Source organism: Lottia gigantea (genome assembly GCF_000327385.1).
Source record: "Lottia gigantea unplaced genomic scaffold LOTGIsca_38, whole genome shotgun sequence".
NCBI classification, from domain to species: Eukaryota; Metazoa; Mollusca; class Gastropoda; family Lottiidae; genus Lottia; species Lottia gigantea.
The window spans coordinates 2,159,065-2,172,503 of record NW_008709295.1 but is presented as its reverse complement, the minus strand read 5'-3'; the positions used below and the strand labels follow the sequence as shown (position 1 = coordinate 2,172,503).

Genomic DNA, 13,439 nt, shown 5'->3' with positions numbered 1-13,439 from the left:
TTCCTGGTCAAAAGTAGACAGATTAGTAGGAATGTTTTTCTGATTTATGTAAAGAAGAAGATAGTTGATAGATAAAAAGATTTATAAAAAAGAAAGGGTCATTTATGAGGATAGATCGATGTCAGTGAGGGGTGTCAGTGGACAGTTGGAAAGATAAGTGTGAATGTCGTGTTCCTTTACATGTTGTGAAGTGTAGAGTGTTGTATAAAAAATGGGAATTATGTTTGAAATACCTTCCCGGATTGTACAAATATCCCCCTTAAATTTTCAAGTTTGTTTATGCATTTATTCCCATTTTTTATTTCTGTTTCTTTATACATGTGAACATTTTCTTCGTCAGTATTTACATAATCAATACAACCCTTCGTTGCTAAAGTTTAAAAATGTTGTTCTTTTTTTCTTTCTTTACATAATATTGACTAATAATCCTTACAAATTTAGCCCTAACGACTTTTTCCCCTCCTCCCACCAATTCAGGTAATTTTGAAAGCTAAGTTTTTGATCTTGCCTAAAAGTGTGAAATAGTGATTTTTAAATGAGAACTGAATAAAATAGATTAATTTAATTTGAAATAACCCCTCCCCAGCTAAATGTTTTAATGTTTATCTGTAGAACAACTGCTTTGTGATTTGAACTATTTACAGGAATGTGTGAGACATTTGTACAGTGTTGTGCTAGTGATTTATTGGTTACATGTTGACGTTTGCTAGCGCGTTCCGTGATTAAGATTTAAACTTATGAGGAAATCAACTAATTTATCGCAAATTCCAGTTAGGAAAATCACCGAATGTTCAAATTCGTAAAAAGCGTAATTGAATGTGAATAGAAAAATAATCAATTAGTGAAACAATGGAAATCGATATTTAAATTGGATTAATCGTTTCCATTGATAATTAGTCACGGAACGTGTCATATTTATCTTTTTATCTTATTATCCGTCGACGGCGGATTAACGTTAATTAATACGTAACGAAACAAAGTGCCGGTTTAGAGACTAATTAACTATTTTGGGACTTGATTTCGATGCCGAATTGCGGTTGAGAGGGGTGCCGGTTTATCCCCTATATATGATATAGTGATTCGGCCGGGATTTTTCAAATGTAACGGTTAACAGCGGAATCCGGTTTATAGAGAATGCGGTTTAGAGGTGTTTCACTGCATATATTTTCAGAAATTATACAAAAAGTTGGTCTAGATCGGCTGGGTACTTTTCTTTGTCATGTTATGTTTAAGTAGATCGGAAAATAGATTATACTTCCACTGGCAGATTTGGTTTTGAATGAAAATATTTGTAACAATCACCAGTCATAAACTTTAAGGGTGATACTGAAAAATATTACCAAGTTTTATCAAAATCCGACAGGAATCGTGGCTTTTATTGTTTACATGCATACTAAAAATGTTTTGATTTTCAATAGGGTTCATCCATGGGTGATAACAAACATTCACGCCAAGTTTCATTAAAAACAGTCAAGAATTGTGCCTACTAGAGTTTTTACATGCTAAACAATTAAAGTTTTCAAGAACAGGGGCAATAACTCATACTAAATATTTTTCTGATTTTTGACAGGGTTTATCCTTGGGTGATAGCAAACACTTCTAGAGTGTGTATGTGCTAAAAATTGAACGCGTTTTCAAAACAAGGTCAATAACTCATACTCAAGTTATTTTATTTTTCTGATTTTTGAAAGGGTTTATCCTTGGTTGATAACCTCTCACACACTGTTTCGTCAAATCGGACAAGAATTGAGACTTCAAGATGGTTTTCAAGAACAAGGGCAATACATCATACTAAGTATTTTTCGATTTCTCTAATTTTCGATAGGGTTATTCCTAGGGTTATAACAAAACACTCACACCAAGTTTCGTCAAAATACATTAAGAATTGTACCTTCTAGAGTGTTTACGATCATTTCAAGAACAAGGGCAATAATTCATACTAAATATTTTTCGATTTCTCAACTTTCAATTGGGTTCTACCTTGGGTGGTTACAAACACCTATACAAAGTTTCGTCAAAATCAGTCAAAAATTGTGCCTTCTAGAGTGTTTACGAGCAATTGTGGACGGACGGACGGACATGGGATACGCCAATAAACGCTCCCATTTTGTGTTCAAATATCTATTAGCACTGTGTTGTTTGAAATGTGCAGTCAAACTTGTATCAATGGCCACACTTATTCAGCACGTGATCTTGAATTAACGGCCACCAAATATCTCCCGGTTCATTTTTAAAAACCATGGTTCGCTATTTTCGGGAGTTGATCTGGATCTTGAATTTTTGTAAATTTGTAATTTTTTGAATGTAAATAGTCTAGATCTGCACGAAAATCGCATAATCCCTACAAATATTTACCACGAGCTAGAAAGTTGAATTTCTATATATGATTATCTCAATATGGCAGAGTCGCAAAAAAAGACGAGTCATCATTTTTACTTTCAAACGCGGATTATTCTAGACACACAGGGATTTAAAAGCTCAAATTTCGACGGTTAGCTGTAATACTATTACTATCATTAATAGTCGTTAAGATATCAGTAGCTGATGAGAAATATTATATAAAAATCTTGCACTACGCCATGATTATTGATCGACTCAGCTCGCCTCTTTATCACGACACTATATTCCACTCAACATTTTCTAGCTTACAGAATTCTTCGTGCTGTATCAGAAATGGTGGATGATAATATATACCTACGAGTTGAATAGCATAATGTACAAGGTGTTGTAACTTTGTACTGTGTATCATTTTTAATACGTGTGTAAACTTGAGGATTTCAGCTTCACAAAAGACTATAATGTAAATCGCAACACAAGATTTAAAATGTACGGACTATTGATACAATCTATTGTGGACTATATTCTCAGTGAATATGGTGCAGACGTATGGGAGAAAATACGACAAGAGTGTGTTTTTCAACAATCTAATATTTCACCCCATTTAATCTATGGCGAAAACGTTATAGGTGACCTTGCAAAAACAGCTTCTGTAGTTACGGGAGTATCGATTGACAGCCTAATGGATTCTTTTGGAGTTTTCTTCGTTAGATTTGTTGGTCAGTTTGGATTTGATAGAATTCTCAAGGTTTTAGGACGTCACATGCGAGACTTTCTAAACGGATTGGATAATTTACATGAATATTTACGATTTAGTTATCCTAAACTAAATCCACCTTCTTTTTTCTGTGAAAGTGAGAATAAGAATGGATTAACCCTCCACTACAGATCAAAAAGAATAGGATTTTTACATTATACAAAAGGTCAAATTAGAGAAGTGGGGCGTCTTTTTTATAACACGAACATAGATATCTATGTCATATCAGAAGAAGTAATAAATGGGACATCACATGTTGTTTTCAAGTTGCTGTTCGACAACAAAGCTTTTTTAGATTCAAGAACAATGCTGATTGATAACCTAATTAAAGACATTCCGTTACATTCCGAAAGTCTTTTTGAACTTTTTCCTTTCCACATCGTTTTTTCTCGAGGTATGGTGGTAAAGAATATAGGAAATGGATTAGAAGCGACAATGCCCAATCTTTTAGATACAAAGTTATTCCAACAATTTAATGTGTCGAGACCTTTGGTAGAATTTACGTGGGATGGGGTAAGAAATACCTTTTACGTCTTAATTATAATTCATACGTATATTATTGTCACAACCCTTGTCCATCCAGCCACGAATACATGTTTACATACTTATCCGATTACGACGAAACATTTATTTATTTGGTATGCACACGATTACGTTCGAGAATTGTTTTGATGGACAGGTGCAAAGTTGAAATAAGCAAATGATTTTATTCATTACATATAAGTACACAATCTAAAATACACAAACAAAAGTTATTATTCTCGATCATTTGATTTACATAATCTTCTTGATTAAGTATTAATCTCTACACCAAACTAGCACTCACTCTCTTTATTCATCTCATTTCATCTTTCAAATTTATTATCCCAAGAAAGAAAGATACCTTACCAGGCAAGGTAACATACGCCCACTGGCAGCTGTCAGAGGTGATAACTAAATCTTTATGGACCAAAAATATATAATGGATCTTAATAATAATACGTATTTTTTCGCATTGAAGATCATTATGTATTTGTAATTCAAAAACCCCGAATTCCTTATCAATTTAGGAACAGTTCTCCTGAGTTTGTCCACAAATCTTTACTCATTAATATATGCCTGCATACCAAGTGTTATCAGGATCAGATAAAAACTGTAGCCCATCGTGTTTACAAGTCAAATTTGATTAATTTTTTTTACTAAGTCTAGGGCAATAACCTTTCTTTCAAAATGAGCCACATTCATACTTGAAAGTGATTCATTACTATCAGATAAAATCTGTAGCCCCAATTATGTTTACATGGCAAATTAGACACATTTAACTAAATCAAGGGAAATAACTCAAAAACAGTCATAAAAAATAAGCCAAATTAAAACTTGACTATCATTTATTGAATATATCTATGCATGAGAAATTTCATTTAGATGTGATAAAAACTCTAGCCCCTATCATGTTTACAAGTCAAATTTGGTCAATTTAAGGGCAATAATTCAAAACCGTTCATTCAAAATGAGCCGTATTTAATCTTGTTCAAGATCTTATCAATATATACATGAATACAATTCTTCATCAAGATCGAATGTAAACTGTAGCCTCTATCGTGTTTACAAGCACATTTGATGCGTTTATCACTAAGTCAAGGGCAATAACTCAAAAATCAATTTCGACCTTGACTGCAATTGTATCCATTCAGATGCTCACACAGTTTCTTAAAAATATATTGAGAATGGTAGCTTCTACTGTGCCCACATATTTTTTTTTTGACCAATTGTACGAAGTCAAGTGCAATAACTCAAAACCGTTCATCGAAAAATCATCAAATTCGAACTGGACTGCCATCTTATCAATTCCAATGCTCACACTAGGTTTCATCCAAAACCCCATTGAAAATTGTAGCTTTTATTCTGCCACAAATGAATTTTGACGCGATTTTACCAAGTCAATGGCAAAAACTGAAAAACCGTTCATCAAAAAATCGTCAAATTCGAACTTTGCCAACAATCCCAATGCTCACACCAAGTTTCATTACAATCAAATGAAAACTGTAGTCTCTATTGTGCGCACAAGAAATGTTGATCGACGGACAGGGGCGACGACAATATACGACTGCATATTCATGTGGGCGTATAAAAATAAATACAAGATACTTTCTTATTTTTAGGACATTCATACTATAGAAATATATCAACAAAATGTTACTATTCCTCTTAGGCTTCGTTGTGGTTTCATATCGATCGACCGCTGTTACCTTCAATCCGACATTCAGAGAGTAGGTTGCGTTTCATCATATCATGTTGAGGAGCATATAAAATAGTGGTCATAATATGTTCCGAACTCTGCGTGTGTATGCTTGTTGTGTACCTCAAACCTATATAAAAGTTGTCCTCACACATGCGCCAGTAATATATTTGTATAGAAAACAAACGAAATGAAAATTAACAGTTTTCTCAATTTGTAACCTTAGCATTCCTTCATCACAGCGATTACCAGTTGGGTATGGTTGCTAATTCTGGTCAAATTAAGTCAATCGTAACTCACTGGCAACTAATAGGTTTTATAGTTTGAAGAATGCAACAAGCACGCTTGTGATTGTCGACGAAGAGTAAGTAAGGAGACTTTGAACATATTCAATATTCTCTGCGAACAGCTAGAACAGGGCACTCTCCATGTGACCAAGCCTCTGCCAACCCCTCTTCCTTATGCACATACTACGACCATCAAGCCTTTACACTCCGCATATCAAGCCATATATCTCCTCGAACTAGATCACAGTCAGTACCCAATCCTGCCTTTTTAGCACCTCAAAAGCCAGTACCAATTACTCCGTCGAGAATTATTACTTCCGCTACCAAACCATTTTATCACCAAAACCAAGTATCCAATCATCATGGAATCTTCCTGACGTAAAGAATTGGAACTGATCTCAACAGCCCAACAGTCTTTCTCTAACGCAAAGATCATTACATGTATACCCATCTCCACAATATTTACACAAAAAAAACAGCAAACAACCTTTATTTGTTTTGGGAAAGTCAGCATCTAACATAGCGTAAGCCTTTAAACTAATTACTAGGGATAAAAAAAGACCCCCACTAGGATAAACTGTAGTGAACTGGAGCAATACAATTCTAAATCCCCTTCAACATTCAATTTTAGATACCTAAAGTCTATCGAACGATTCCTTAGCTGCACATATTTTTTCCGCAACCACTCTCCACGTGGTGCTAGAACTGTGATTGTTCCAAAAATCCAGATATGGCTGTCATACATCCAGAAATACTGAAAAATGAACAGCCAAATTTCTTAGCTATCTATCACACACGAGCAGTCTTATCTCACAAAAGCGTGAAGCCTTGAACCTACTCAAGAAGGACGATACCATTGTTATCAAAAAGAGTGATACAGGTTCATGTGTGCCATTTTGAATCGAGAGGATTATACTGCCTCGGCAGTTTAGTCTTAACAAGTTTTCTATAACGAAATCAACATGAATACCTATCTGCCAACCATGATTGTCGTCAGAGACATATGTATGCTAATCTCAGCCCAACATATGTTAGGTCTGGAGAGTATGCGAGAACCATTATCGAACTACACTTTAGGCGGGTTCTGACAAAATGCTAGGTCCATGTTCCAAGTATCTCTACGAATAATTAGTCTAATTTGCACCCATACTTGTCTAAATAATGTTAAGGATTCTAAGCTTTAAACACTTACAGATACAACGGCAAAATCAATATTTTGATATTTTTGATGATCAAAACCCACATGAAAAGACAAATACAAAAAACTCCATAATATTTAAGCTATATCGATAATATATTTAAGTTTGCTGTCGGAAATAGAGATAACTGATTGACCAGCAGTCAGGGGGATCAAGATTTTGTCTGAAGGAAGAATTGTAGAATCACTTGCTATATAATGTGATATGTTGTAAATTAAATATGCCAACTAATCCAAGGATATTTTAGTATATCAGCCGAATCGTTATTGCCCATAAACACAAAATAAAACCAGTCTTGGGAGGATACATCAGTACATTTAATGAAGTATAGCAGCAATCTTCGTAGCACATTGTTTCAATTTAGATTTAAATAAAATGTACCACAAAGGCATTTTTATATCATCAACCCCAATCCATTCTAAAAAAACACTACCAAATCAAACCTTTTATCAGTAGCTAAAACCCTCCGCCAGGTCATTTGAGACTTGATATTCGCGAATTGAAAAGCTCGTTGTTCTGATACATGCTGCAAAAAAAGTTGGAATGATTTTATTAGGTATAACGAAACGGAGCAACAAATAAATCTTTATCTTATGCAACATGCAAATGTTTAGCAATCAAAGCAGTCAAATCGCACCACAATGTAGACTAGTATATGTCAAAAAGGTTAGTATACATTTAGAAAACTTCATTATATCCTAATTTTACATCCTGCGCTCTTGAATACAAATACATATTACGTAGCAATCTAACACATTAAACACTCTCTCTTTACTGATGGGAAACATTTTACAAATTCAAAGACACATAAATAAAAGTTATTAACTAATTTTTATACGCCCACATAGGTATGTGGTCGTATATTGTCGTCGCCCCTGTCCGTCCGTCAACATTTCTTGTGAGCAATATAGAGACTACAGTTTTCATCTGATTTTGATAAAACTTGGTGTGATGCCTTAGATTGATAAGATCTCGGTCAAGTTCGAGTTGACATAATTTCGATGAACGGTTTTTGAGATATTGCCCTTGACTTAAAACGCCTTGAAATTTGTTAAAAATAGTTCGTTAGCAGGATTGAAGCTACAGTTTTCATCAGATTCTAATGAAACGTGGTGTAATCATTGGAATTGATAAGATCTCGGACAAGTTCTAATTTGACGCATTTACGATGAACGGTTTTTGAGTTATTGCCCTTGACTTTGTTAAAACGCGTTGAAATTTGTTAAAAATAGTTCGTGAGCAGGATTGAAGCTACAGTTTTCTGGTGTGATCATTGGAATTGATAAGATCTCGGATAAGTTGTAACTTGACGCATTTTCGATGAATGGTTTTTAAGTTATTGCCCTTGACTTTGTTAAAACGCGTTGAAATTTGTTAAAAATAGTTCGTTAGCAGGATTGAAGCTACAGTTTTCAACCGATTCTGATGAAACTTGGTGTGATCATTGAAATTGATAAGATCTCGGACAAGTTCTAACTTGACGCATTTTCGATGTTCGGTTTTTGAGTTACCGCCCTTGACTTTGTAAAAACGCTTCAAAATTTGTTTGTGAGCACAATAGAAGCTACAGTTTTCAACCAATTTGATGAAACTTGGTGTGATCATTGGAATTGATAAGATCTCGGACAGGTTCTAACTTGAGATATTTTTGATGTATGTGTTTTGAGTTATTGTCCTTGACTTTGAAAACACGCGTCAAAAGTTGATTTTTGCCCTTGATTAGAGCTGAGTGATTTAATTGTTTGTTGTATTTGGGTTATTGATATTGATTTTAAAAAATTTTGTGGAATTACTCAGCATAAATAACTGGCATATATATATATGTAATTGAATTCAAACTAATAAAATTTCTTCAATCTGAGAAAATTCGTAATTTAGTCACTTAAGACTGTTTTATCATTTCTGACAGCTGCCAGTGGGCGTATGTTACCTTGACCCTCAAGCTATCTTTGTTTTGTATAACATTATTGGGTTAAAAAATATGTAATTCGTTTGTTAATTTCCACTTTTTCACCAACAATTGGCATTTAATAAATAAATTCGTTTACTGCATAATGTCAGCTAAAACGAAACCAATGTCAATTCGGGTGTACCAATCCACATTCAATTTGGGTAGACCAGAACGATTTAAATTCCGGTAGACTAAACCACGCCCAATTCTAGTAGATCTTGGAAGATATTTCTAAAGATAGTTGTTCTGCCAACGGTTTGAACTTTATACGGTTAAGATTGAAACAATTTTTTAAGATTTATTACAATATAATTTCCTTTGGGCCAACTGACATTAATGTTCAGAATATGTCTTCAAGAACAATGCAAATGTCAATATGTTGGTTTGAAATAAATTTTCATTTACTTTTTACACGATGGTTAGTTTCAGGTTTAAGTTTAATGAATCCTTCATGAATTTTATAACGCTTAATATCATAGACAATTCAGGTAGACCAGACCACTGAAGATATTTCTGAAGATCATCGTTCTGTTCAAAGAGCTGTAGTTGATTTAGTTCCGATAGATATCTTCATTAAAAATGAAGGTATATAACAGTGAAATTAAATAGTGGTCAACTGGTTAAACACAATGAGAAGAAGGCAAGCTAATTTGAGCCTCCACATCTATATGTGTTTTTTCTTAAGATACTTTTTCTATACAAATAAGAAGAGAAATTCCTAGTGTGAAGTATTTTTGAAGGAATTAAGCGATTTTAGAAACATTTATAGTTCTTCTGAAGACTATTTACATATATTCAAGATACCCAAAATTGCACAAATGTCCCTTTAAACATACCAAGTTTGAGCAAGATCGGTTAAAAAGTAAATTATAAATCAATCGAAAATCCCTAGGAAACTGTATGATCCTTTTAACTTTTTGATTTTCTACAGTCTTTCGAAATCTTTTGATTAATTATTTGGGGGGAGGGTCAAAGTTCAATTAAAATTTACACGATAAGATATCTAAGGGTAATCTAAACTGATTTTCAAACCAAGTGTTACTATTCCGCCACCACCATTACAATTGCTCATATTGTAGCCACCACTGTTAAAATTTTACATTTAGCCAAGACTGAAACCTTTAATCTTACCAAGTAAAATTTCTATTACCTTCACATTTCAGTTATATAAAGATATATCTCACTTCATCATGGCAATTTATCATCCTTTCGACCAAACTATAGAAATAAGAATACCCCTGTAAGACCACTCTATCTCTTAGCTTAAAAATAATAATGTATAAAAGTTTATTCAAAATCAGAGTAGCAAGATATTTACCAATGAATTTGCAATGATCCATCAGAACTGTTTAGTACAGCAATCTGACGATACAGGCTTTTTATACGCCCACATTATAATGTGGTCGTATATTGTCTTCGCCCCTAGCCGTCCGTCCGTTCGTCTGTCCACAATTGGCTTGTGAACGCAATAGAGACAACAGTTTTTATCTGATTTGAATAGAATTTGGTATGATCATTTATATTCATGAGATCTTGGACAAGATCTAACTTGACGCATTTCCGATGAACGGTTTTTAAGTTATTGCCCTTGACTTTGTTAAAACAAGTCGAACTTTGTTAAAAATTGTTCGTTAGCAGGTTTGAAGCTACAGTTTTCAACCGATTCTGATGAAACTTGGTGTGATCATTGGAATTGATAAGATCTCGGACAAGTTCTAACTTGAGATATTTTTGATGAATATTTTTTGAGTTATTGCCCTTGACTTTGTAAACACGCGTCAAAAGTTGATTTTTGCCCTTGATTAGAGCTGTGTGATTTAATTGTTTGTTTGTTGTATTTGGGTTTTTGATATTGATTTCAAAAAATTTTGTGGAATTACTCAGCATAAATAACTGGCATATATATATGTAATTGAATTCAAACTAATAAGATTTCTTCAATATGAGAAAATTCGTACTTTAGTCACTAAAGACTGTTTTATCATTTCTGACAGCTTCCAGTGGGCGTATGTTACCTTGCCTCTCAAGCTCAATTGGCATTTAATAAATAAATTCGCTTACTGCATAATGTCAGCTAAAACGAAACCAAAGTCAATTCGGGTAGACCAGAACACTTTCAATTCCGGTAGACTAAACTACGGTCAATTCCGGTAGAACAGATATTTCTAAAGATAGTTGTTCTGCCAACGGTTTGAACTTTATACGGTTAAGATTGAAACAATTTTTTAAGATTTATTACAATATAATTTCCTCTGGGCCTACTGACAATACTGTTCAGAATATGTCTTCAAGAACAATGCAAATGTCAATATGTTGGTTTGAAATAAATTCTCATTTACTTTTTACAATTTATCATCCTTTCGACCAAACTATAGAAATAATAATACCCCTGGAAGAGCACTCTATCTCTTAGCTTAAAAATAATAATGTATAAAAGTTCATTCAATATTAGATAATATTCTAGAGAATGTAATGAAGGAATTTGATTCTTCAAAGAGGAAATTATTTGCAATCCAAATGCAGATCAATCTCGTGTGCTATAAAATGGGACAAAATTGTGGAATAAGCTATTTGTACCTTAACTAGACTGGAGACACGCATTACACGTGGCTTTGCTTGAGTATATTTGAAACAAGAGAAACAAATCCAACCCAAATCAGAGTAGCAAGATATTAACCAATGAATTTGCAATGATTCACCTGAACTGTTTAGAACAGCAATCTGACGATACAGGCTTTTTATACGCCCACATTATAATGTGGTCGTATATTGTCGTCGCCCTTGTCCGTCCGTCCCTTCGTCCGTCCACAATTGGCTTGTGAACGCAATAGAGACAACAGTTTTTATCTGATTTGATTGAAATTTGATATGATCATTTATATTCATGAGATCTTGGACAAGATCGATGAATGTTTTTTGAGTTACTGCCCTTGACTTATGAAAACGCGTCAAAATTTGTTTGTGAACACAATAGAGACTACAGTTTTCATCCAATTTAAATGAAATTTGGTGTGATTATTTATAATGATGAGATCTTGGACAAGTTCGAATTTGACGGTCTTTCGATGAACGGTTTTTGAGTTATTGCCCCTGACTTATGAAAAACGCGTCAAAATTTGGTTGTGAACACAACAGGCTACAGTTTTCGTCCAATTTAAATGAAATTTTGTGTGAATATTTATGATGAGATCTTGGACAAGTTCGAATTTGGCTATCTTTCGATGAATGGATTTTGATTTTGGGTAAGGGAGGGTTTGATTCTCCCAAATGTACAGGCCTAGGGTGGAGCAGACACTTTATTTAGACATTAGGATTAAGGATCTTGATATTGGGTTTTCTTCTGTTCTTATTCTGATCTGAAATTAGAAAAAATAAGTCGCCCAATGGGCGAGAAGTATGTATCTGTTATGTACTGATTGTTTTTAGTTTACTATGAACAATATTATCATTTAAGTTCTTATTTTTTGAATATGCAACTATCATTTTCTGCTTATAGACATGGGGGAATTTCTCTTGAAGGCTCTTATAGTGGTCATACTTGCTTGCTCGATTGCTGGTTGTATTGAACGGGACAACAAAGGGTGAAATGCCTACATTATGATGAATATTTCGTCCCATAGGTCTTGCTGTATTCAATGTCACAATCCAATGGGCTTCCCTAGATTGACGGAATTTGGTAGTTTCATCTTCGGGCAAGTCAATTTCTATACGCTCAATTGGGATTAGGGTGAGATCGTCTATTGAAAGGTCGTCGAGATTGAAATGATTAGAAACAGGCTTGTCTTTTTTTAATTTGATGTCCGACCTATGAATATTAAAACGAGTTCGTAAATTATTCTTAGTTTTTCCTACATATTGTTTGGGGCATTCCTTGCATGAAATTAAATATATTACATTCGAATGTTCACATGTTAGATGTTCCTGGATCGGGTACCTTTTATTCGTAGAGTTGCTTACAAAATAATTGAGTTTCTGATATAAAGGGACATGTTTTGCATCTACTGGACAAACATGGAGCACTTCTTAAACCTGGAGGTACTTCGGCATAAAGTCGGTTTTTAGTTGCTATCTGTGCTAAGGTGGAATTTTTTATGTTTCGTAAAAATCGTTTGTGTACCCACGCTCTTTCAGTTTTGAGAAAAAAATCGTACTGGCTTGGTTGAAATCAGAAGATCTTGTACAAATTCGGTGAAATCGTAAAACTTGTGACTTAATTATACCAGAAAAGGTATGTTTTGGATTAAAGGAGCTCTTGTGCAAGAGTTGATGAGTATCTGTTTCTTTGAAATACACTTTAATATCCAGTTTATATGTTTCTGCTATGGAATCTCCTATTAAGACAGTAGTATCGAGAAAGTCAATGCTTTTGTCACTCACGTTTGCGGTTAGTTTGATAGAAGGATGGTGGTTGTTGAGACTTTTAAAGAATTCCCAAAACTGTTCGATAGAATAAGTCCAAACCATAAAAATGTCATCCAAAAAGCGTCCGTAAAAAAGTGGGTCAAATGGACAGAGGGGCAACACCTCACGTTCCCACTCTGCCATGAAAAGGTTTGCGTACGAAGGGGCGAATCGTTTGCCCATTGCTGTCCCTGAAGTTTGTAAATATGTTTTACCATTAAATGTGAAATCGTTTCGACTAAAACAAATCTCTAAAAGCTGTAGAATTGCATCGTCGGGTCTGTTAGGA

At 34.2% G+C, this 13,439-nt stretch overlaps 2 protein-coding genes across 2 annotated transcripts in view; one reads left to right on the top strand and one right to left on the bottom strand.

Annotated features, from left to right (window-relative positions):
* The window catches only part of LOTGIDRAFT_163249 (hypothetical protein), a gene marked incomplete at both ends in the record, with an annotated part of 3,171 nt that extends 1,950 nt beyond the window's left edge, over positions 1 to 1,221 (bottom strand). The window contains one exon of the mRNA XM_009059308.1: positions 1,209 to 1,221. Coding sequence (XP_009057556.1) covers positions 1,209 to 1,221 — 13 coding nt within the window. The remainder of the gene's footprint in view (positions 1 to 1,208) is intronic.
* Positions 1,222 to 2,681: 1,460 nt separating this feature from the next.
* LOTGIDRAFT_191224 (hypothetical protein) lies at positions 2,682 to 3,505 on the top strand (the record flags this gene model as incomplete). The annotated part of the gene is made up of 1 exon (XM_009059307.1): positions 2,682 to 3,505. A coding segment is annotated over exon 1 (681 nt), but the record flags the coding sequence as incomplete, so codon positions are not given.
* Between the last annotated feature and the right edge of the window lie 9,934 nt (positions 3,506 to 13,439).